This window comes from Telmatherina bonti, assembly GCF_933228915.1.
Source record: "Telmatherina bonti genome assembly, chromosome: 22".
NCBI lineage: Eukaryota > Metazoa > Chordata > Actinopteri > Atheriniformes > Telmatherinidae > Telmatherina > Telmatherina bonti.
The window spans coordinates 5,019,174-5,043,101 of record NC_136631.1 but is presented as its reverse complement, the minus strand read 5'-3'; the positions used below and the strand labels follow the sequence as shown (position 1 = coordinate 5,043,101).

The 23,928-nt window shown below is 48.9% G+C and overlaps 1 protein-coding gene across 1 annotated transcript in view; it reads left to right on the top strand.

Annotated features, from left to right (window-relative positions):
• Positions 1 to 20,080, top strand: part of gabrr2a (gamma-aminobutyric acid type A receptor subunit rho2a) — a gene marked incomplete at its 3' end in the record, with an annotated part of 41,780 nt that extends 21,700 nt beyond the window's left edge. The window contains exons 5-9 of the mRNA XM_079261976.1: positions 3,877 to 3,959; positions 9,048 to 9,188; positions 12,499 to 12,651; positions 19,433 to 19,641; positions 19,745 to 20,080. Of these exons, the coding sequence (XP_079118102.1) occupies positions 3,877 to 3,959; positions 9,048 to 9,188; positions 12,499 to 12,651; positions 19,433 to 19,641; positions 19,745 to 20,080 (922 nt within the window). The remainder of the gene's footprint in view (positions 1 to 3,876; positions 3,960 to 9,047; positions 9,189 to 12,498; positions 12,652 to 19,432; positions 19,642 to 19,744) is intronic.
• Positions 20,081 to 23,928: the final 3,848 nt, after the last annotated feature.

Here is a 23,928-nt window from a genome sequence, read left to right as displayed (position 1 = left end):
AGCTGGCTCTGTCTGGTAACCCCCATATGGTTGCTGGGTTTCTGTGAACCAGGAGTTCTGGTTCTGTTTGTCTCGTAGTTAAGTCTAAACCTTCATATGCCGTGTTAACTTTTAATTGTTTATCATCTTTGTTCTGCTGGAAGTTCTGCAGTCTGTGAAGGAGGAAGGTGAGGATGAGGAGGAGTCCTCTGGCAACGCCCGCAGATGTTTGTAGTTTAACTCTAAATCCCACCACAGTAACTCATGAAATATTTTTAGGTATTTCTCAGATTTCGTGGATGTGATGTCAGTCTGACATCCTGCAAGTTTCAGATCAGAAGTGATTTATTTTCCTCTGAGATTCTGATGAAGGATTTATCAAAGCTTCAGCATGTGGCCATAAATTCCTTCCATCAGAGTTTTCAGACGGACGAAGACGCAGCCTGACATCTCTGCTGTGGTTCTCGCATTCAGAGTAGAAGTTAGTGGATCAGGAGTCAGATCAGGTGAAGTGAGGAAGAAGAGAAGACAAGTGTCAGAATCATCGTCTTCATTGTAACTCCTGAAAACGGCTCAGTTTGATGTTTTGATGCAGAAATCGAAGATGATATCTGCAGTCATTTTTGTTCCAAATCAACCGAAAACAGTCGAGAGGAGCAGAGGAAGATCTGCAGACAAGCCCAGTTGGATGCAGCCTGCCCCTGCAGTGCATGCTGGGAGGATTTCCTGCACACACACACACACACACACACACATGTTCAGGCTTTCGTGGCTTCTTTCTACAAAGATAACAGGACAAGTGAAAATATCTCTGGCTCCCGTCTCTAGTGGAAGCAAAATCACTGTGATGTTTGTGTCTGAAGATGATTCACACAGATTAAAGTAAAAACACACAAAGCTTTGTTTTCAGACCAAACTCTGTTAGAGGCCTGCTGATAGAAAAACCACCAATCCCCAAACCATTAGTCCTCGAGCCATTAGTCCTCAAACCATCATTAGTCCTCGAGCCATTAGTCCTCAAACCATCATTAGTCCTCGAGCCATCAGTCCTCAAACCATCAGTCCTCAAACCATCATTAGTCCTCAAACCATCACCAATCCTCAAACCATCATTGATCATAAAACCACCAGTCCTCAAACCATCACCAGTCCTCAAACCATCAGTCCTGAAACCATCAGTCCTGAAACCATCACCAGTCCTCAAACACTCATTAGTCCTCAAATCATCAACCCTCAAACCATCACCAGTCCTCAAACCATCATAAGTCCTCATACCATCACCAGTCCTCAAACCATCATAAGTCCTCATACCATCACCAATCCTCAAACCATCATTGATCATAAAACCACCAGTCCTCAAACCATCAGTCCTCAAACCATCAGTCCTCAAACCATCACCAATCCTCATACCATCATTGATCATAAAACCACCAGTCCTCAAACCATCAGTCCTCAAACCATCAGTCCTCAAACCATCACCAATCCTCAAACCATCATTGATCATAAAACCATCAGTCCTGAAACCATCAGTCCTGAAACCATCACCAGTCCTCAAACACTCATTAGTCCTCAAATCATCAACCCTCAAACCATCACCAGTCCTCAAACCATCATAAGTCCTCATACCATCACCAGTCCTCAAACCATCATAAGTCCTCATACCATCACCAGTCCTCAAACCACCATTAGTCCTCATACCATCACCAATCCTCAAACCATCATTGATCATAAAACCACCAGTCCTCAAACCATCAGTCCTCAAACCATCAGTCCTCAAACCATCACCAATCCTCATACCATCATTGATCATAAAACCACCAGTCCTCAAACCATCAGTCCTCAAACCATCAGTCCTCAAACCATCACCAATCCTCAAACCATCATTGATCATAAAACCATCAGTCCTGAAACCATCAGTCCTGAAACCATCACCAGTCCTCAAACACTCATTAGTCCTCAAATCATCAACCCTCAAACCATCACCAGTCCTCAAACCATCATAAGTCCTCATACCATCACCAGTCCTCAAACCATCATAAGTCCTCATACCATCACCAGTCCTCAAACCACCATTAGTCCTCATACCATCACCAATCCTCAAACCATCATTGATCATAAAACCACCAGTCCTCAAACCATCACCAATCCTCAAACCATCATTGATCATAAAACCACCAGTCCTCAAACCATCTGTCCTCAAACCATCACCAATCCTCAAACCATCATTGATCATAAAACCACCAGTCCTCAAACCATCAACCCTCAAACCATCACCAGTCCTCAAACCATCATAAGTCCTCATACCATCACCAGTCCTCAAACCATCATAAGTCCTCATACCATCACCAGTCCTCAAACCATCATAAGTCCTCATACCATCACCAGTCCTCAAACCACCATTAGTCCTCATACCATTACCAGTCCTCAAACCATCATAAGTCCTCATACCATCACCAGTCCTCAAACCACCATTAGTCCTCAAACCATCACCAGTCCTCAAACCATCACCACTCCTTAAAGAATCATTCGTCCTTAAACCATCATTCGTCCTTAAATCATCAGTCCTCAAACCTTTAGTCGTGAAACCATCACCAGTCCTCAAACACTCATTAGTCCTCATACCATCACCAGTCCTCAAACCACCATTAGTCCTTAAACCAACAGTCCTCAAACCATCAGTCCTTAAACCATCAGTAGTCATCAAACCATCAGTAGTTCTCAAACCATCCGTCCTCATACCATCACCACTCCTTAAAACCATCAATAGTCCTCAAACCATCAGTAGTCCTCATACCATCATTAGTCATTAAACCAACAGTCCTCAAACCATCATTAGTCCTTAAACCAACAGCCCTCAAACCATCACCAGTCCTCAAACCATCAGTAGTCCTCAGACATCAGTCCTCAAACCATCAGAAGTCCTCAGACCATCAGTCCTTAAACCATCCGTAGTCATCAAACCATCAGAAGTCCTCAGACATCAGTCCTCAAACCATCAGAAGTCCTCAGACCATCAGTCCTTAAACCATCCGTAGTCATCAAACCATCAGAAGTCCTCATACCATCAGTAGTCCTCAGACATCAGTCCTCAAACCATCAGAAGTCCTCAGACCATCAGTCCCTAAACCATCACCAGTCCTCAAACCATCAGAAGTCCTCAAACCAACAGTCCTCAAACCATCAGTCCTTAAACCATCAGTAGTCATCAAACCATCAGTAGTTCTCAAACCCTCCGTCCTCATACCATCACCACTCCTTAAAACCATCAATAGTCCTCAAACCATCACCAGTCCTCATACCATCATTAGTCATTAAACCACCAGTCCTCAGGGTGACAACAGTCAACAGTCTGAAGACAAACTGGAGGAATGAACTTTAGTCTGCTGTCAGGTGAACAACACAGAAACCAGCAATGCTCAAAATGAAATAAACCAGCAGGAGTCAGGATCACAGGAGGACGAGACGTGACTCAAATTTGATTTAAAACAGGATTCGTGCTGGGAATTCTATCCGTATGAGAAAGTTTCACCCCCTCAATACTGTTTTCAAGTCATATTTGCTGTTTTCTCTGTATTTCCCATCTGGAGGTTCAGACATTTTTCTTATCATCACATTCATCTCAGCATATTCAGACTCAAGTTCATTCGGTCTCAGTCAGCTAGAAGACCCCGGCGCCACCGAGCCATGGCGGTGGAGCTAGCTTCAGAATGACTGAGGAGAGAGAGTCCATCATAAACAGTGAAATATGAATCTCTGATGGCGTGTATCATCAGCAGGTGATGAGGAAACGCAGTTCCTGGGTCTTCTGTCCAACCTGCTTTGACTTTTGTTCCTGCTTCAGCCTGATGCAGAGCTTCATGCAGGAGTTGAGCTGATGATGTTTCTGTTGTTGAACAGGGTGACGGTGACGGCAGCCTGCAACATGGACTTCAGCCGATTTCCTCTGGATTCTCAGACCTGTTCTCTGGAGCTGGAAAGCTGTAAGTAAACGTTTCACTGAAAACCAGGTCCTGCTTCCGTCACCACAACTCAGTCCACGCCTCGCCACCAATGGCGACGGCGTAGAAATCCATTTGAACATCTATATTCAGAAGAAATTGTTATTATTTTGTTGTCCGGGAACTTTTTCCCCTCAGAACATCCTAAGTCCTGGTCCAGTCCTCATGTCTGTTGTCGTCTTCTCAACTGTTGTCGATCAAACGTTCTCCAGGTTTCTGATGTTTTTCTTTGGATATTTTCAGCTTTTTCCTGCATTTTCAGTTCAGTATTTATCCCAGACCATTTCCAGAGCCTTGCAGGCAGAAAACCGGCTCCTAACCGGAGAGATGAACCAGAAATGTCAGGATCTTCGACACAAAGACGCCTCATTTGTTCCAGTTCAGTTTCATCTGAAAACCAGCAAAGATCCAACAGGAAACTGGATTTAAACTGGAAACTTCTCTCAGCACGGAGGCAGAAACTGCAGCCATGGAGGACCGAAGAAGAACTCAGGACTGCAGGATCTGCAGTAGCCATCGGGACCACATCTGGACCACATCCAGGCCTGCAGTAGACATCTGGACCACATCCAGGCCTGTGGTAGCCATCTGGACCACATCCAGGCCTGTGGTAGACATCTGGACCACATCCAGACCAGCAGTAGACATCTGGACCACATCCAGGCCTGTGGTAGACATCGGGACCACATCCAGGCCTGCAGTAGACATCGGGACCACATCCAGGCCTGCAGTAGACATCGGGACCACATCCAGGCCTGTGGTAGACATCTGGACTACATCTGGACCACATCTGGACCACATCCGGACCACATCCAGGCCTGCAGTAGACATCGGGACCACATCCAGGCCTGTGGTAGACATCTGGACTACATCTGGACCACATCTGGACCACATCCGGACCACATCCAGGCCTGCAGTAGACATCGGGACCACATCCAGGCCTGCAGTAGACATCTGGACCACATCCAGGCCTGTGGTAGCCATCTGGACCACATCCAGGCCTGCAGTAGACATCTGGACCACATCCAGGCCTGTGGTAGCCATCGGGACCACATCCAGGCCTGCAGTAGACATCTGGACCACATCCAGGCCTGTGGTAGACATCTGGACCACATCTGGACCACATCCGGACCACATCCAGGCCTGCAGTAGACATCTGGACCACATCTGGACTACATCTGGACCATGTCTGGACAACATCCGGACCACATCCAGGCCAGCAGTAGACATTGGGACCACATCCAGGCCTGTGGTAGACATCTGGACCACATCTGGACCACATCCAGGCCTGTGGTAGACATCTGGACCACATCTGGACCACATCCAGGCCAGCAGTAGCCATCGGGACCACATCCAGGCCTGTGGTAGACATCTGGACCACATTCAGGCCAGCAGTAGACATCTGGACCACATTCAGGCCAGCAGTAGACATCGGGACCACACCCAGGCCAGCAGTAGCCATCGGGACCACACCCAGGCCAGCAGTAGCCATCGGGACCACATCCAGGCCAGCAGTAGACATCTGGACCACATTCAGGCCAGCAGTAGACATCTGGACCACATCTGGACCACATCCAGGCCAGCAGTAGACATCTGGACCACATCTGGACCACATCTGGACCACATTCAGGCCAGCAGTAGACATCTGGACCACATCTGGACCACATTCAGGCCAGCAGTAGCCATCGGGACCACATCCAGGCCAGCAGTAGACATCTGGACCACATTCAGGCCAGCAGTAGACATCTGGACCACATCTGGACCACATCCAGGCCAGCAGTAGACATCTGGACCACATCTGGACCACATCTGGACCACATTCAGGCCAGCAGTAGACATCTGGACCACATCTGGACCACATTCAGGCCAGCAGTAGACATCTGGACCACATCTGGACCACATTCAGGCCAGCAGTAGACATCTGGACCACATCTGGACCACATTCAGGCCAGCAGTAGACATCTGGACCACATCTGGACCAGGCAACACCTGCCAGCGCTGTAACTGAACCCTAGATTAGATCAGCAGCTGGTTAGGGTGAGGGAGGGGCATTTTCATTTGGAGGAGGGGCTAACTGGTGACATCATCATGACCCGGACGGCAGCAGGTGGTGACTTCACGTTGGAAGGAGATCTCCAGTGTTTTGGACCAGAACCTGGTGGTCGTCGCTGCACCCGCTGAACCACCGTGGACGGAGGGATCTTTGGTGGTTCAACCAGAAACAAGTGATTTTAAGCTCATTGATGGTCGTGAGCTCATGGCCCACGTCAGCGTCTGATTGGCTGCTCAGCTCCATGAAAGTAGTTCAGGGTCCTGATGAAGTTCTGAAACTTCAGGTCCTTCTGAGGCGGGACGGGTGGCCGCTACCTGCTTATCTGTAAACTCAACCAGCAGGACAAATTTTCTGACTTTCATGTCTTTATTTTTTAAGACATCAAAGATATTCCCAGGAAAGACGGAGCTGCCACCGGGGGCCGTTTCACGGGGTGGGGGGGGCACCAGTACCACAGCCTCCAATGCATCAGAGCTCATCTGAACCCAGTTCAGCTTCAAAACATCAACAGAAGAAGTTGGAGGATATGAGGCTGAAAAATTACCACATGTAAAGATAAAAGCTTTAAAAGTCTTCCAGCTCCTGAAGTAAAGAGAGCAGCTCACAGCGGGGGGGGGGGGCAGACTCTCACAACTTAATGAGTTGGAGAGCAGAGAAGAAGATGGCTGCAGGAAGCGCTGCAGCTTCTTTATCAGACCTTATTAATCACAAACACGCTTAAAAAAACACTTTTACCACCAAGGCTGTTGTAGAGCCTCAGCTTCACGTGCACGCTCTGCAGCGTGCACGTGAAGCACGCAGCGTGGGGTCAAACCGTGGACTTCATCTGAATTCAGTCCGAAGTTCTGCTGCAACACAAACATCTGAGTTATTAACTGCAGTCAGACATGCGGATGAAACGGCGTTCACACACACACACACACACACACACACACGCACACACACATGCACACACATGCTGCGGGGGCTCCGCGGATGTGAGGACCCCCTGCAGCTCGTCATGTCTCTGTGTTCTTCTCTGGTTTCTGCTGGAACACGGAGAAACAGGAAAGTTAAAATGTCGTTGTGGAAACTAAAGTTTTCCTGTGAATCCATCAGTGAGACGATGGTGTGTGTGTGTGTGTGTGTGTGTGTGTGTGTGTGTGTGTGTGTGTGTGTGTGTGTGTGTGTGTGTGTTTGTGATGTTCGGCTGGAGGGCGGAGCCAAACGGGAAGTAACAGACGATGCCGTCCGGAGGAAAACTAAAAACCTTTAAGCTTTAATGCTTTTACTTCGACTCGTGTTTTTCTCACATTCAGTGTTTTTTTAACATCTGAATTCATTTAAACTTCATGTTTAGATTTTACTTTTCATGATGGACGCCACCTTCTGATCACACACACACAGACACACACAGACACACGACTAAACATGCCCTTCTCCTCCTTCATAACATGCAGGTTAAAGCTCCATCATATGTGAAGAGGATCCAGAAACACGCCGTCTTCTCTGGACCAAAGCTCATTTAAAATGTTCTGAGTGGAAACCTGGATGAAGATGTGGAATAGTTTGTGGACAGCATGGACGGCGTGTCCTGCAGACTAAAGAGGAGAGGGAGCATCCAGCTTGTTATCAGCCTGCATCTCTGATGGGATGGGGTTGCATTAGTGCCGATGGCGTGGGCAGCTTCCACATCTGGGAAGCTCCATCAATGCTGAAACATCTGCTCCCATCCAGACAACCTCTCTTTCAGGGAAGACCTTCCACCATGCTGAACCACATCCTGATGGTGGAACAGGAGAACTGGTCCAGCAGGACCACATCCTGATGGTGGAACAGGAGAACTGGTCCAGCAGGACCACATCCTGATGGTGGAACAGGAGAACTGGTCCAGCAGGACCACATCCTGATGGTGGAACAAGAGAACTGGTCCGGCAGGACCACGCTGGACCACATCCTGCATCCACCACAGCTCATGAATATTCATGTGATCTGTTGTTTCTGTTAAGAGTAAAACATGTTGATGAGACGCTGTTTTTACCGACATCCACACAGAAACATTTCTTCAGAAGCTCGGGTTGAAGTTTAGGCTCCAATTAGATATAAAAACAGAAAATCCTGCTTGTTTACTGTAAACCGACATGTTCTGTTTGGCTTCTCTGGTGGGAGGAAGTCTGATGGGTCCCACCTGACTGGAAGCGGGTTCCTCCTCGCCGCTGTGACTCGTTATGTAACAGCGAGCTCCGTTTCCAGCCAGAACTTACTGCCATGTTGGCGACGAGTCCTACGAGATGCTCGCTGTTCTTCCTGCAGAGCAGACACACTCAGTCTGAGGTTTTCACTAATTCCCCGGGTGTCAGTCATCCTCACATGAAAGCGAAGCGGCTTCTGGATGAAAAGAAAGTCAGACGTCTCAGCTGGATTCTCCCAACAAACAAACAGGAAAGAATAAACCTGCAAACTCGTCCAAAACACACCTTCAAAGTGGAATAAAGTTAGAGAACACGGCGAGGATGAGAGAGAACCGGGTAGATCTGGCACCGACTGCCAGACCTGACGGAACTGGTCCAGAAGGTCCTGTCTCTCAGCAGACGTCCAGAACCAACGTCAGCCATTCTGGTTTCATACCAGTTAGCCATGTGGACGGATTACAGGTAGTTTAGACAGAACCAGGTTCATCAGAACTTCTTCATTTAGGTTTTCAGCTAAAAACTTTTATTTGGTTTCCATTTAGGAGAGAATGGACCAGTAAGAAGGAAAAGTGTGACCAGTTTACGTTCATTCCTGTTGATCTGGTTTAATCCAGTTTGCACTGAATCTGGTTCACATCAATTCCAATTCAGAAAGAACCAGTTTGTATTAAATCCTATTCACACTAAAACCAGTTGATATTAAACCCATTAAACAATTGAAGCATGACGACCTGAAAGGTTCGCTGGTTAGAATCCGCAGGAGGTGGAACGGAACCAGGAGCAGCAGAACCTGGAGGTTCCGCGCCAGATGTTCTGTAAACAGCTGTGACTGCTTCTGTTTTCCAGACGCCTACACAGACGAAGACCTGATGCTTTACTGGAAGAGCGGCGACGAGTCCCTCAGCACCGACGACAGGATCTCCTTATCCCAGTTCCTCATCCAGAAGTTCCACACCACGTCTCGCCTGGCCTTCTATAGCAGCACAGGTGCGTCGCCGCCAGTCACATGACGCCAGACAGAAGCATGACGTCTGATGCGTCACATTCATTCTGCTGCTGCTGGTTTGTTTCTTCATTTTGCAGCCGACATCAAATATTCTCATCATATTTTCAGAACTTTTCATGGAAACAGACAGGAAGCAGAGACGAGTCCTTCCCACCAGGGGGGCGGGGGGTCTGTAGGGAGATCAACCGCGTATTTCTGTCCGTGGGAGGAGGAAGAACATGGAAATGGGTTTCTGAGAGCTGACAGCTGCAGACCGACAGAAGGACGCTTTCCGAACGTTAGTCCAGATGTTCTCCACAGCTGTCAGGTTCCTCAGTTTCACCTCCGTCAGAGCTTCTAACCTCGGCTCATCAGCCTTCAAAAAGCAGATTTTAGTCGTGTAGATTCTGGACCGTATATAAAAGATGGACGGAGCCTCCGGCGGTTAAAAGTGAAGCCGATGCAGAAGTGTATAAAACTGCAGTTCCCTCTTCATCCACTAGGGGCTGCAAAACAGAGCATATCCCCATAGACTCCCATGTTAAAAAGACCAACTTCACAGCAGAAATAAACATGTTTACAGCAGGAATAAACACGTTTACAGCGGAAATAAACATGTTTACAGCAGAAATAAACATGTTTACAGCAGGAATAAACACCTTTACAGCAGGAATAAACATGTTTACAGCAGAAATAAACACGTTTACAGCAGAAATAAACACGTTTACAGCAGGAATAAACACCTTTACAGCAGGAATAAACACCTTTACAGCAGGAATAAACATGTTTACAGCAGAAATAAACACGTTTACAGCAGAAATAAACACGTTTACAGCAGAAATAAACATGTTTACAGCCTGGTACAAAAATCCATCTTAGGTTTAATAGGTCAGGTTTACCTTCATGACAACTGTGGGGGGAGTGAATTTTTTTCTAACTCGCCTGTTTAAAAGTAATTTAATCTCGAAGTTCGGCATATTTAGGGGCGTGTCTTTTTGATTGACAGGTACCCGATCTCCCACTTCAAGTCAGAAGAACGTAGAACAACTGCGGTTTTTAGCCGGTTAACAACGTGACTTAGCTTTAGCCTGCTTACCGCCATTAGCTGGTTAGCTCCTGTTATCTCCAGGTTAGCTCAGTTAGCTCTTAGCGACAGAAAGCTCGGAGTTCGCTCGATGTCAATCATCCACCATGACGCTCACAGCCCCCCTCTCAGCTCCACCTCTTTGCCCATATTTGTATTTTCCAGGTGAGACGACATGCATGCCCCTGCCAAGATGGTGATGGTAGGAACCGCCCACCGAGCTTCAATTCAGCTCTTCAGAAACCTACGGGTGACATCATGGAGGCTCCACCCATCTTTTATATACAGTCTATGGCAGTGTTTCTCGGGCCCCCCTGCCCTGCATGTTTTATAGGCAACCCTACCTGAACACACCTGAATGAAATAAAGGACTCGTTAACAGGCTGCAAAGAACTTTACGAGGAAGTTGAATAATCTGACTCAGGTGCTTTGGAGGAGGATCATGTCAAAAACAGGCATGGCAGGAGGTCTGAGGACTGGAATTGAGAAACACTGGTCTATGGGAAGGACAAGTCCACTCAGTGTCCTGTTTGACCAGCAGGACATGAAGTTGGGAGCTCCTTCTGGATATTTATAGTTCTACCTCTCTGTGTTTCTGTTGCTGCTTTTTGTTTCCCAACATAAAAGCCATATTTGTGAAGTTTCAGCATGTGTTTTAATGCACAGCGTTCAGCACATGAGCTGTAATTCTCATAAAGTCTGGAGTTACGGCTGATGGAAGGCCTCCAGCGTTTCCCACGGCTTCTCCCTCACTTCTCTTCCTAACGTCTTGTAAACCTCAGCATGTCACTGCTGTTTGCTTTCAAACTGAAGTTTTGTAAAAGAATTTCATCTCCTCCTCCGTCCATACACGCCGCACCATCTTTACCTGGAATGAGCTGGTCATGTGACCGGTTCTAGGTTTATAGAAATGCAGCGGGACTTATTTATAAGAATAAAAACTTTTATTACTTCTACAACAAACTGCTGCTTCACTGAGTGGAAATTTTAGCAACATCAGTTTAATGTAGTGAAAAATGTTTGAACTTTAAAAGGAGTCCAGCAGAATCTCTGGTCCTAGAAAAGTAGGAGAACTTTTACGTTTCTGCAACTCTTGCTGTGTTGAGTGCAAAACTGAAATATCACAATAAAAACCTGCTCATAAAAACAGCTAAAGAGAAAAGACTCTCAAAAGTCACTGAAAAGAATTTACGCTCACATGAAGACAGGGCCGGATTAAAAGTGCACAGGCCCTGGGGCCCAGAGGAATCCAGGGGCCCCTTCTCCACCACAAAATTGTGAAAATGGTGAATGATACAGTGTGAAATGACATTTCTAACATCTCTCAGCCAGTGGTACCAATAGCAATACGCTGGACACTGTGGTGTAACTTTCTGGCTTTTATGTACATTTAGTTTCCAAACTGCTGGTGTTTTCCCCACAATGGCCCCAAAGTGGGCGTGGGCCCCTGGGCCTGTGTCCATAATGCCCATCGGATAATCCGGCCTTGCATGAGGAGGAATTTTTTCAGCTGTTTCCGTTTAGATTTATATCATGAAAGTGGAATGGAGACACTCTTTGTCGCATTTACACGAAACCGGATGAACTGGCCGTGAATAGCGGCTCCGAAACGCGAAACGTTTTTTATGTCATCCTTCCTCAGAGCGTTGGACCGGATCATACGAGACCGGCGGTTTTATAGACTCAACACCCTGCAACGGAAACACAGTGAAAATGTCAGACATGTTGCTTTTATGAAAACTGTAAAACAAACGCTTCTCGACTTAACGACTTAACGACTCTTTAGCAGAAGTTTTTCATCGGCATTATTTTGTATCGTTGCTATGGAAACAGCAGCAGATCGCATAGTCTGGTCCGAGTAGGAGGATTCAGCTGTTTTATGCAGCAGACAACTGAGAGGAGCGGTTCGGCCATCATCATCAACATCAACATCATCTTCATCATCATCTTCATCATCATCATCATCATCATCTTCATCATCATCTTCATCATCATCCCCTCCAGCAGTTTGACCGCCTTCCGGAGGTCCGATGAAGACGCCCGTCGCCAGGCGACTGGTTTATTAATGTAGCGTTTAATGTGATGCTGAGCTGCTGATATGTGATCATTCTGTTTGTTTTGGCTTGTTGTTGTTGTTGTTGTTGTTGTCTTCTCTGCCAGTCTGATCATGTCTGTGTTGTTGTTTGTCAGGATAATAAAGTTCTGATCTGGTCTCTCTGCGTTCCCAGGCTGGTACAACCGTCTGTACATCAACTTCACCCTGCGACGCCACATCTTCTTCTTCCTGCTGCAGACCTACTTCCCCGCCACGCTCATGGTGATGCTGTCCTGGGTGTCATTCTGGATCGACCGCCGCGCCGTCCCGGCCCGCGTTTCTTTAGGTGAGGAACGTCTGAAGGCTTTGAAGAGCCGGAAGCTGGCAGGGACACCCGTCCACCAACGGGAACTTCCCGCCTCCTGCTGGGAGCCTCTCGCTGCTCCTCTGATCTCCTGCTGCTTGGATTTATATCAGTCGTTCCGTCTCCTCCGCTGAGACCATCTCCACATCACCAGGCGGCTCTGCAGGTTCTGGATGGACTCACTTCGGATCAGTCCAAGAAGATCCACAATATAATAACTGTTTAAATAAACCTGTTAAAATAAAACCAAACTAAAACCACCTCATTCAGTCCTCAGTCCTGATCTGCACCAGAACCAAGGAGAAAAACCTCCATCAGGACCAGAACCAGGAAGGAAAACCTCCATCAGAACCAGAACCACGAGGGAAAACCTTCATCAGGACCAGAACCAGGAGGAAAACCTCCATCAGAACCAGAACCAGGAGGGAAAACCTCCATCAGAACCAGAACCAGGAAGGAAAACCTCCATCAGAACCAGAACCAGGAAGGAAAACCTCCATCAGGACCAGAACCAGGAAGGAAAACCTCCATCAGGACCAGAACCAGGAAGGAAAACCTTCATCAGGACCAGAACCAGGAGGGAAAACCTCCATCAGAACCAGAACCAGGAAGGAAAACCTCCATCAGGACCAGAACCAGGAAGGAAAACCTCCATCAGGACCAGAACCAGGAAGGAAAACCTCCATCAGGACCAGAACCAGGAAGGAAAACCTCCATCAGGACCGGAACCAGGAGGGAAAACCTCCATCAGGACCGGAACCAGGAGGGAAAACCTCCATCAGGACCAGAACCAGGAGGAAAACCTCCATCAGGACCAGAACCAGGAAGGAAAACCTCCATCAGGATCAGAACCAGGAGGGAAAACCTCCATCAGGACCAGAACCAGGAAGGAAAACCTCCATCAGGACCAGAACCAGGAGGGAAAACCTCCATCAGGACCAGAACCAGGAGGAAAACCTCCATCAGGACCGGAACCAGGAGGGAAAACCTCCATCAGGACCAGAAGCAGGAGGAAAACCTCCATCAGGACCAGAACCAGGAGGAAAACCTCCATCAGGACCAGAACCAGGAAGGAAAACCTCCATCAGGACCAGAACCAGGAGGAAAACCTCCATCAGGATCAGAACCAGGAGGGAAAACCTCCATCAGGACCAGAACCAGGAAGGAAGACCTCCATCAGGACCAGAACCAGGAGGAAAACCTCCATCAGGACCAGACCAGGAGGGAAAACCTCCATCAGGACCGGAACCAGGAGGGAAAACCTCCATCAGGACCAGAACCAGGAGGAAAACCTCCATCAGGACCAGAACCAGGAGGAAAACCTCCATCAGTGTTGTGGTTCCTGCTCTGACCTGTGCTGCAGTGGGTGTGCCTGTTTCCCTGGCAATCAAGTCCACACCAGGTTCTCATCGGGTAATCAGCAGCAGCAAAATAAAAGGCCAGCTCAGTTCACCAGTCATCGCCTGATTGTTGTTTCATCTGTGGTAACAGCTCTTGGCCATTGCAGCATTTCTGCTTAAGAATTTAAACTGCTTGTTTCACAACTGTCTGTTCTGTCACCAGTGCATGATTCTTGCCTGCCTGCCCGCCAACCTGCCTGCCTGCCCGCCAACCTGCCTGCCTGCCCGCCAACCTGCCTGCCTGCCCGCCAACCAGCCTGCCTGCCCGCCAACCTGCCTGCCTGGCCACCTACCATTCTGCCCAGGAGAACAATAAACCTGTCCTAGTATCCACATCCAATCTGCACTTGGGTCCTTGTTTGTCCCACACTACAACAGAACAATCAGGCCATCAGGTATGGATCCAGCAGATTCTAACCCAGAAGGCGCCGCCGGACAACTTCAGCAAGCCCTATCCGGTCAGAATGCTCACTTAGCTCGACATGAGCAGATGCTTCTAACTTTGGACCAGAATTACCACACCATCCTTACGCAGTTGTCTCAACTCACCAGTCATGTGGCTGGTCTGGTACAGCCTGCTCCCGATCAGCAACAGGTTCCTGACTCATCCAGGCATCCTACCGCTTCTGCCACCCCGGTAAGAGAGACACACATCCCGGACCCCAAACCTTATGCCGGGGATCTGGGTAAATGTAGAGGGTTCTTACTCCAATGCTCACTTGTGTTTGACCAGAAGCCCATCACTTATGCCAGTGACAAATCCAAGATCTCCTATGTCATCGGACTTCTGGAGGGCAAGGCTTTGTCATGGGCAGAAGCAGCGTTTGAACGGCAGGGTTTCAGGCACATGTCTTATCCAGCTTTTATGGATGAGATGAAGAAGGTGTTTGACCATCCAGTGAGAGGGGGCGATGCCGTTAAGCGGCTGATTAATCTCCGACAAGGAAAAATGAGTGTTGCTGAGTTTGCTGTGGATTTCAGGACTGCGGCTGCGGATTCGGGCTGGAATGATCAGGCTCTTTGTGGAATCTTCACAAATGGTTTAAGCAGCCGGCTTAAGGATGAGCTTGCCACCCGTGATGCATCAGATTCCCTGGACGACCTGGTTTCCCTCTCAATAAGGCTGGACAACCGCTTACGGGAGAGAGACAGAGAGCGGCAGACTCGTTCTGAGCTGTATTTTCCCGGCTCCACCATCGGAGCGGTCCGCCCTTCCCTTCCTAGCACAACACAGTCCGAGGAGCCCATGCAGCTGGGCCGAGCTCATCTGTCCACGGAGGAACGACAGAGGAGGAGGGACACCGGCGTTTGTTTTTATTGTGGAAGACCAGGACACCAGAGAGCTGTCTGCACAGAACGGCCAAAAGATCTGGGTCGTCAGTAGCTGTGGGAGTACTGACGACCACCACTCCAAAGGTAATTCCCCACACAAAGACACTCATTCCAGCGGTGCTATATGTCAAGGGTTTCTCTCATCCAGTACAGGCTTTAGTGGATTCTGGAGCTGAAGCAAACTTTATTGACAAGGAATGGGCTGCAAGGATTAATCTAGACCTGGAGTCTCTCTTCCCTCCTGTTTCTGCCCGGGCTCTGGATGGTAGCATTCTTTACTCCATCACCCAAGAGTCTGTTCCGGTTAAACAAATTGTTTCGGGAAATCACCAGGAGTTTATCAGTTTCTTTGTTGTAAACTCACCAAATTCACCCCTGGTTTTAGGACACCCCTGGTTATCGTTACACAACCCCCATCTGGATTGGTCTACTGGGAGGATTATTAACTGGAGTTCTTATTGTCATGCAACTTGTCTTCACTCTGCCGTCCCATCTGGTATAACCACTACCAGTCATTGTCCCACTTCTAAGGATTTGTCAGACATTCCTCTAGCCTACCATGACCTCGCTGAGGTGTTCAGTAAAGAGAGGGCCCTTTCTCTTCCTCCTCACCGACCATATGACTGCGCCATAGACTTGTTACCTGGGGCTCCGTTGCCAGCCAGTCGTCTGTACAATCTTTCTAAGCCAGAGACTGAGGCCATGGAGAAATATATTTCGGATTCGCTGGCTGCTGGTTTAATTAGACCTTCTTCTTCCCCTGTTGGCGCAGGTTTTTTCTTTGTCTCTAAGAAGGATGGTTCTCTTCGGCCTTGTATTGACTACCGGAGATTAAATGCTATAACCATAAAGAATAAGTATCCTCTGCCACTTGAGTCTGCCTTCAACTCTCTCCATGGCTCAACAATCTTCACAAAGCTAGATCTCCGCAACGCATATCATCTGGTCAGAATAAAAGAGGGAGATGAGTGGAAGACAGCCTTCAAGACCCCACTCGGCCATTTTGAGTATCGAGTCATGCCTTTTGGACTTTGTAATGCCCCTGCTGTTTTCCAAGCCTTAGTTAATGATGTGCTGAGAGACTTCCTGAACCGTTTTGTTTTCGTCTATTTAGACGATATCCTCATCTTTTCCCACAACCTCACCGAACATATACAACATGTCCGACAAGTCCTGCAGAGACTTCTGGAGAATCGCCTATTCGTTAAGGCCGAGAAGTGTGATTTTCATAAGAACACTGTTTCTTTTCTCGGATACATTTTTGAGAGTGGGCAGGTCCGAGCAGATCCTGAGAAGGTCAAAGCTGTTACCGAATGGCCAGTCCCAACTTCTGTCAAGCAGCTGCAACGTTTCTTGGGTTTTGCTAATTTTTATCGCAGATTCATTCGCAATTATAGCCGCATCGCAGCTCCCCTGACAAGACTTACATCGCCTACAGTCCCATTTGTCTGGTCTGAGCCGGCGGCTCAGGCTTTTGTCAAGTTAAAGGATATATTCACCACTGCTCCTGTCCTCCTCCACCCTGATCTCAACCATCAATTTGTGGTGGAGGTTGATGCTTCAGATGTCGGCGTTGGAGCTGTCTTGTCCCAACGATCCCCAGATTCTCAGAAGTTACATCCTTGTGCCTTTTTCTCTCGACGTCTAACACCAGCTGAGCAGAACTACCATGTCGGTGATAGGGAACTCTTAGCCATCAAACTCGCCCTGGAGCAGTGGCGCCATTGGTTGGAGGGATCCAAAGTGCCATTCCTCATCTGGACTGACCATAAGAACCTGGAATACCTACAGTCTGCTAGACAAATGAATCCCCGACAGGCCCGTTGGTCTCTTGTCTTCAATCGATTCCACTTCACGCTGTCATACAGACCTGGGTCCAAAAACCAGAAACCGGACTCTCTCTCTCGCCAATTTCCACCCAAGACTGCAGTTTCACCTGATACCATCTTACCTGCAACCTGTGTTGTAGCCGCTGTTTCCTGGGAGGTGGAGGACAGGGTTAGAGAGGCCCAACAGCAACAGCCTGACCCTGGCACAGGTCCCCGTAACCGCCTTTATGTCCCCAATTCTGTACGTTCCCAAGTCCTCCAGTGGGGACATTCCTCCCGCCTAGCATGCCACCCTGGTTCTGTGCGAACACTTTCTTTTCTGAGACGCAGATTCTGGTGGCCCACAATGGATAAAGATGTCCGGGAGTTTGTTGCAGCCTGTACGACGTGTGCACGCAGTAAGTCATCGCATCAGCCACCTGCAGGATTTCTTCGTCCATTACCTGTTCCAAGCAGACCCTGGTCGCACATTGCTCTGGACTTCGTCACTGGTCTTCCAGCCTCAAGAGGTAACACCACCATCCTCACAGTTGTTGATCGCTTTTCCAAAGCTGTTCACTTTATTGCCCTTCCCAAACTTCCTACTGCCAAGGAGACAGCCAACTTACTTGTTCATCATGTCTTTCGGCTCCATGGTCTGCCCACAGACATAGTATCAGACAGAGGACCCCAATTTACATCCCAGGTATGGAAGTCGTTTTGTCACTCACTCGGGGCCACTGTGAGCCTGTCGTCTGGTTTCCATCCCCAGACCAATGGCCAGGCTGAGAGGTCTAATCAGGATCTGGAAACTGCCCTGAGATGTGTGGCTGAGTCCAACCCCTCCTCCTGGTGTGACCATCTGGACTGGGTAGAGTATGCTCACAACTCCCTTACCTCTTCTGCTTCAGGCTTATCACCTTTCGAATGCTCCCTGGGATATCAGCCGCCCCTGTTTCCAGCACAGGAGGTGGAGGTTTCTGTGCCGTCGGTCCAGCTACACATCCGCCGCTGCCGACGGATTTGGAGGAAGGCTCGAACTGCGCTCCTTCATGCCTCCGTACGTACCCGCCGCATGGCGGATCGTCATCGGACTCCTGGACCCCATTACGCACCTGGCCAAAAGGTTTGGTTATCAGCAAAGAACATTCCATTGCGTACTGATGCCAAGAAGTTGGCCCCCCCGCTTTTTGGGTCCTTTTGAGGTTGAGCGGATCATTAATCCCACCGTGGTCAAACTGAAACTCCCCAGTTCCATGAGAGTCCACCCTTCTTTCCATGTCTCCCAACTCAAGCCTGTTTCCTCTAGTCCTCTCGTCCCTCCAGTCCTCTCGTCCCTCCTTCCAGACCCCCTCCTCCCGCCCGGCTTGTGGCGGGTCGCCCTGCCTATTCTGTCCGGCGTCTCCTGGATGTGCGGCGTCGGGGTCGTGGCTTCCAGTTTCTGGTGGACTGGGAGGGGTATGGTCCTGAGGAGCGTGCCTGGGTTCCGCGCTCATTTATTCTGGATGCCTCCCTGGTCCGGGATTTTCGTCGTGCTCATCCGGAGAAGTTTCGGTCGCCCGGTGGCTCCCGTGGAGGGGGGGGTACTGTTGTGGTTCCTGCTCTGACCTGTGCTGCAGTGGGTGTGCCTGTTTCCCTGGCAATCAAGTCCACACCAGGTTCTCATCGGGTAATCAGCAGCAGCAAGATAAAAGGCCAGCTCAGTTCACCAGTCATCGCCTGATTGTTGTTTCATCTGTGGTAACAGCTCTCGGCCATTGCAGCATTTCTGCTTAAGAATTTAAACTGCTTGTTTCACAACTGTCTGTTCTGTCACCAGTGCATGATTCTTGCCTGCCTGCCCGCCAACCTGCCTGCCTGGCCACCTACCATTCTGCCCAGGAGAACAATAAACCTGTCCTAGTATCCACATCCAATCTGCACTTGGGTCCTTGTTTGTCCTACACTACAACAATCAGGATCAGAACCAGGAGGGAAAACCTCCATCAGGACCAGAACCAGGAGGGAAAACCTCCATCAGGACCAGAACCAGGAAGGAAGACCTCCATCAGGACCGGAACCAGGAGGGAAAACCTTCATCAAGACCAGAACCAGGAAAGACGTCCGTCTCTCTGGACCGGTTGGGGTGGAGAGGAAAGCGGGTCAACCAGCAGCAGAACTCTTGTATCTAGATGCAGGTAAAGGTCCGACCGGCGGGTTCTGATGACTGATGTGTGTGTGCAGGTATCACCACCGTGCTGACCATGTCCACCATCATCACCGGCGTGAACGCCTCCATGCCTCGCGTCTCCTACATCAAGGCGGTGGACATCTACCTGTGGGTCAGCTTCGTCTTCGTCTTCCTCTCCGTGCTGGAGTACGCCGCCGTCAACTACCTGTCCACCGTCCAGGACCGGCGTGAGCGCAAGATGAGGGAGCGTGCGCGGTCTCAGGTGTGTTGCACGCGTCACGCACCGACCCCACGTGTGTGTGTGTGTTACGTCATTGGTAAACATCTGCCGGAAACGTTGATGTTTGTTTGTTTGTTCCCGACAGTCGTTGCCGTGCACCTGCAGCATCTCGCAGACCAGAACCATGACCATGCTGGACGGCACCTACAGCGAGGCCGACACCAACAGCCTGGCCGGGTACACCGAGGAGCCCATGGTGCCGGAGGAGGAGCCCGAGGAGAAGCAGAAGGTCGCGGACAAGTCGGAGCACATGGTGGTGCACCTGTCCATGAGCAGCGAGTCCACCGGCGCCAAGAAGAGGAAGAGCCTGCGGGCCCTGAACATCATCCAGAACACGCACGCCATCGATAAATACTCCCGCATGATCTTCCCCGGATCCTACATCTTCTTCAACCTCATCTACTGGTCGGTTTACTGCTGAGCAGAACCCGAGCGTCCAGACGGGACACACCGCCGGTGGGCGGACTGCTGTGGCCCGGTTCTGAAGAGCTCCACGGTGCTGCAGGTCTCACGAGTTTCAGCTGAGACCTGTTCTTTTTTTTTTTTTTTTACTTTTCTTCATCAACATCTGGAATGTTCTGATAGTTTTCCACATGAAACAGCTGGTTCTGACCCGTTAAATCCGGTTCTTCCTGCTCGTGTTTCTGTTCTTCTGACTCTCACCCGGACCCAAACCCGAGCAGGAGTTCTGACAGCGGGAAACGGGTTCTTGTGAGGGCACGGGTCCAAACATACAGGAAATCACCATGGTAACAGAAAACATCACCGGTTCTGATCCAGATGGAAGCGTGTGGATGGGTTCAACCAGAACTGAAACAGACTCAGAACTTTTTGGACCTGATTTCCATCCAGAACAAACAGGAAAAATCACTGACCTCATCTGGGTAACACGTTGGTGCGGTACTGATCCGATAACGGCGTGGACCAGGGTTTCAGCAGGTCATGTGACCAGAGATTATTATAGTTCTGCTCTCACGCTGTGATCAACTGGACCCACCTTGGTTCTGATAATGTTTGTCTCGTTTTTTTTTTGTTTCTTCTGATCTTCGAGAACTTAGTTTTATCTTTTTTTTATTCAGTAGGTTTGTCCGGTCAGGTTCAGCCGGTTTCATTCGGGTCCGGTCCGGTTGGGTCGGGTCCGATCCGGTTCGCTTGTTCAGGTGAAATCCAAACGCTCCTGTCTGAAGGAAACAGAAGGAAACACGGACCGTGTTGGCCGGGGTTGTGCACGCAACGGAACGTGTCCATTTCTGCCACGTGTCGTGTCGATTTTCGCACCTCCCCGTTCAACTGTTCCTTCATCTCTCCGTTCCGCCTGGTGGAACGTTTCTGTTTCACGCTTTTCCACGTTAAACACACCCATTACCAGCTTCAACCAATCACAGGATTGTTCTTGGACGCGGCACGAAAAACAAGTTCTGCTCAGATGAAAAGTCAAGAACAAGCAGCAACAACCCCCAAACCAAGGCGAGAACAGAAACATAGTTCTGTGTTCTCAGGAACTACATACCGGATGGGTTTTGAGGGATTACGTTTTGTTTTAGGGAACATTTATCAGAGGGAACGCGTTCTGAGGAAGCAGGTTCTGTCTGAAGGAACAGGTTATGGGAGAACAGGTTTTGTTCAACGGAACAGGTTCGGTCTGAAGGAACAGGTTATGAGAGAACAGGTTCTGTTCAACGGAACAGGTTCTGTCTGAAGGAACAGGTTCTGTTCAACGGAACAGGTTCGGTCTGAAGGAACAGGTTATGAGAGAACAGGTTCTGTTCAACGGAACAGGTTCGGTCTGAAGGAACAGGTTATGGGAGAACAGGTTCTGTTCAACGGAACAGGTTCGGTCTGAAGGAACAGGTTATGGGAGAACAGGTTTTGTTCAACGGAACAGGTTCGGTCTGAAGGAACAGGTTATGGGAGAACAGGTTTTGTTCAACGGAACAGGTTCGGTCTGAAGGAACAGGTTATGGGAGAACAGGTTTTGTTCAACGGAACAGGTTCGGTCTGAAGGAACAGGTTATGGGAGAACAGGTTTTGTTCAACGGAACAGGTTCGGTCTGAAGGAACAGGTTATGGGAGAACAGGTTTTGTTCAACGGAACAGGTTATGGGAGAACAGGTTCTGTCTAGGGTAATGGGTTATATACTAGGAAACTGGTTTTGCCTGACGAAATGGGTTCTGATGGAACAGGTTCAGAGTTGATGGATTCTATCTCAGGGACAATGTTTGGTGAAGGCGGGTTCTGTCTGCAGAAAGAGAATCTGGCTAAGAGAACAGGTTGTAGGGGTGGGTTCTATCTTGGAGAGTGTTTTTGTGGAAATAGGTTCTATCTAAGGCAACAGGTTATCTTAGGGAACAGGTGCTGTCTGAGGGAACAGGGTTTACGGGAACAGGTTCCGTCAGGGGAAACGGACTATATGGGAAAAAGGTTCTAATAAGAGGAACAGGTTCTGTCTGAGGGAACAGGCTTTATGAAAATGGGTTCCATCAGAGGGAATGGGCTTAATGGCTACAGGTTCCGTTGGAGGAAACGGGCTTTATGGGAATGAGATTTAATCAAGAAGAATGGGTTCTGTGTGAGGGAACAGGGTTAATGGGAACAGGTTGAGTCTAAAGGAATGGGCTTTAGGAAAACTGGCTCTGTCAGAGGGAACAAGCTTTAGGGAAACTGGTTCTATCCAGAGAAATGGGTTCCGTCAGTGGGAATGAGATTTATTGAAACGGGTTCCGTCTGAGGGAACAGGCTTTATGGAAATGGGTTCTATCCAGAGAAACGGGTTCCATCAGAGGGAACAGGCTTTAAGGGAACAGGTTCCGTCAGAGGGAACAAGCTTTATGGAAATGGGTTCTATCCAGAGAAATGTGTTCCATCAGTGGGAACGAGATTTATTGAAACGGATTCCGTCTGAGGGAACAAGCTTTATGGAAATGGGTTCTATCCAGAGAAACGGGTTTCGTCTGAGGGAACAGGCTTTAAGGGAACAGGTTCTGTCAGAGTGAACAAGCTTTATGGAAATGGGTTCTATCCAGAGAAATGGGTTCCATCAGTGGGAACGAGATTTATTGAAACGGGTTCCGTCTGAGGGAACAGGCTTTATGGAAATGGGTTCTATCCAGAGAAACGGGTTCCGTCTGAGGGAACAGGCTTTATGGAAATGGGTTCTATCCAGAGAAACGGGTTCCATCTGAGGGAACAGGCTTTAAGGGAACAGGTTCCGTCAGAGGGAACAAGCTTTATGGAAATGGGTTCTATCCAGAGAAATGGGTTCCATCAGTGGGAACGAGATTTATTGAAACGGGTTCCGTCTGAGGGAACAGGCTTTAAGAGAACAGGTTCCGTCAGAGGGAACAAGCTTTATGGAAATGGGTTCTATCCAGAGAAACGGGTTTCGTCTGAGGGAACAGGCTTTAAGGGAACAGGTTCCGTCAGAGGGAACAAGCTTTATGGAAATGGGTTCTATCCAGAGAAACGGGTTTCGTCTGAGGGAACAGGCTTTAAGGGAACAGGTTCCGTCAGAGGGAACAAGCTTTATGGAAATGGGTTCTATCCAGAGAAACGGGTTTCGTCTGAGGGAACAGGCTTTAAGGGAACAGGTTCCGTCTGAGGGAACAGGCTTTATGGAAATGGGTTCTATCCAGAGAAACGGGTTTCGTCTGAGGGAACAGGCTTTAAGGGAACAGGTTCCGTCTGAGGGAACAGGCTTTATGGAAATGGGTTCTATCCAGAGAAACGGGTTCTGTCTGAGGGAAAGGGCTTCATGGGAACAGGTTCTATCTAGAGGAACAGGTTCTGTGACAAACGGGCTGAACGTTCTGTCTGTCTATCACCAGATCACAGCCGAAGTCATCTCAGGGTTTTGGTCCATCCTAATTTGCATGTTGCCATGGTAACATGCATCCAGCTGGTGAACAAACTTTTTTTTTTGTTCTGTTAAACGGAACCGACCCACCAGCAGCAGCAGAGCCACTGAGATTAACCGGGTTAGCATATTGATCATCCTGGGAAGACGTCGGGGCAGAACTCGGGTCGTGAAACTCTTTGGTTTCATGGCGGTTCTGGTCCGGGATGAGCAGCTGTCACATGACCGACGATTTAACGTTTTTTATGACATCACTGTTGTTTTATGTGAAATATTAGCAGAACTTCTGATGATTTGATCATGTTCTGCCTCTTTTATGTGCACCGAGCCTGAAGACGACCCTTCTGGTTCTGGTTCCGAGGCTTCCTGCACACATTGGGACTCATTCCTTTCTGTCTGGCTGTGTTTGCGGCGA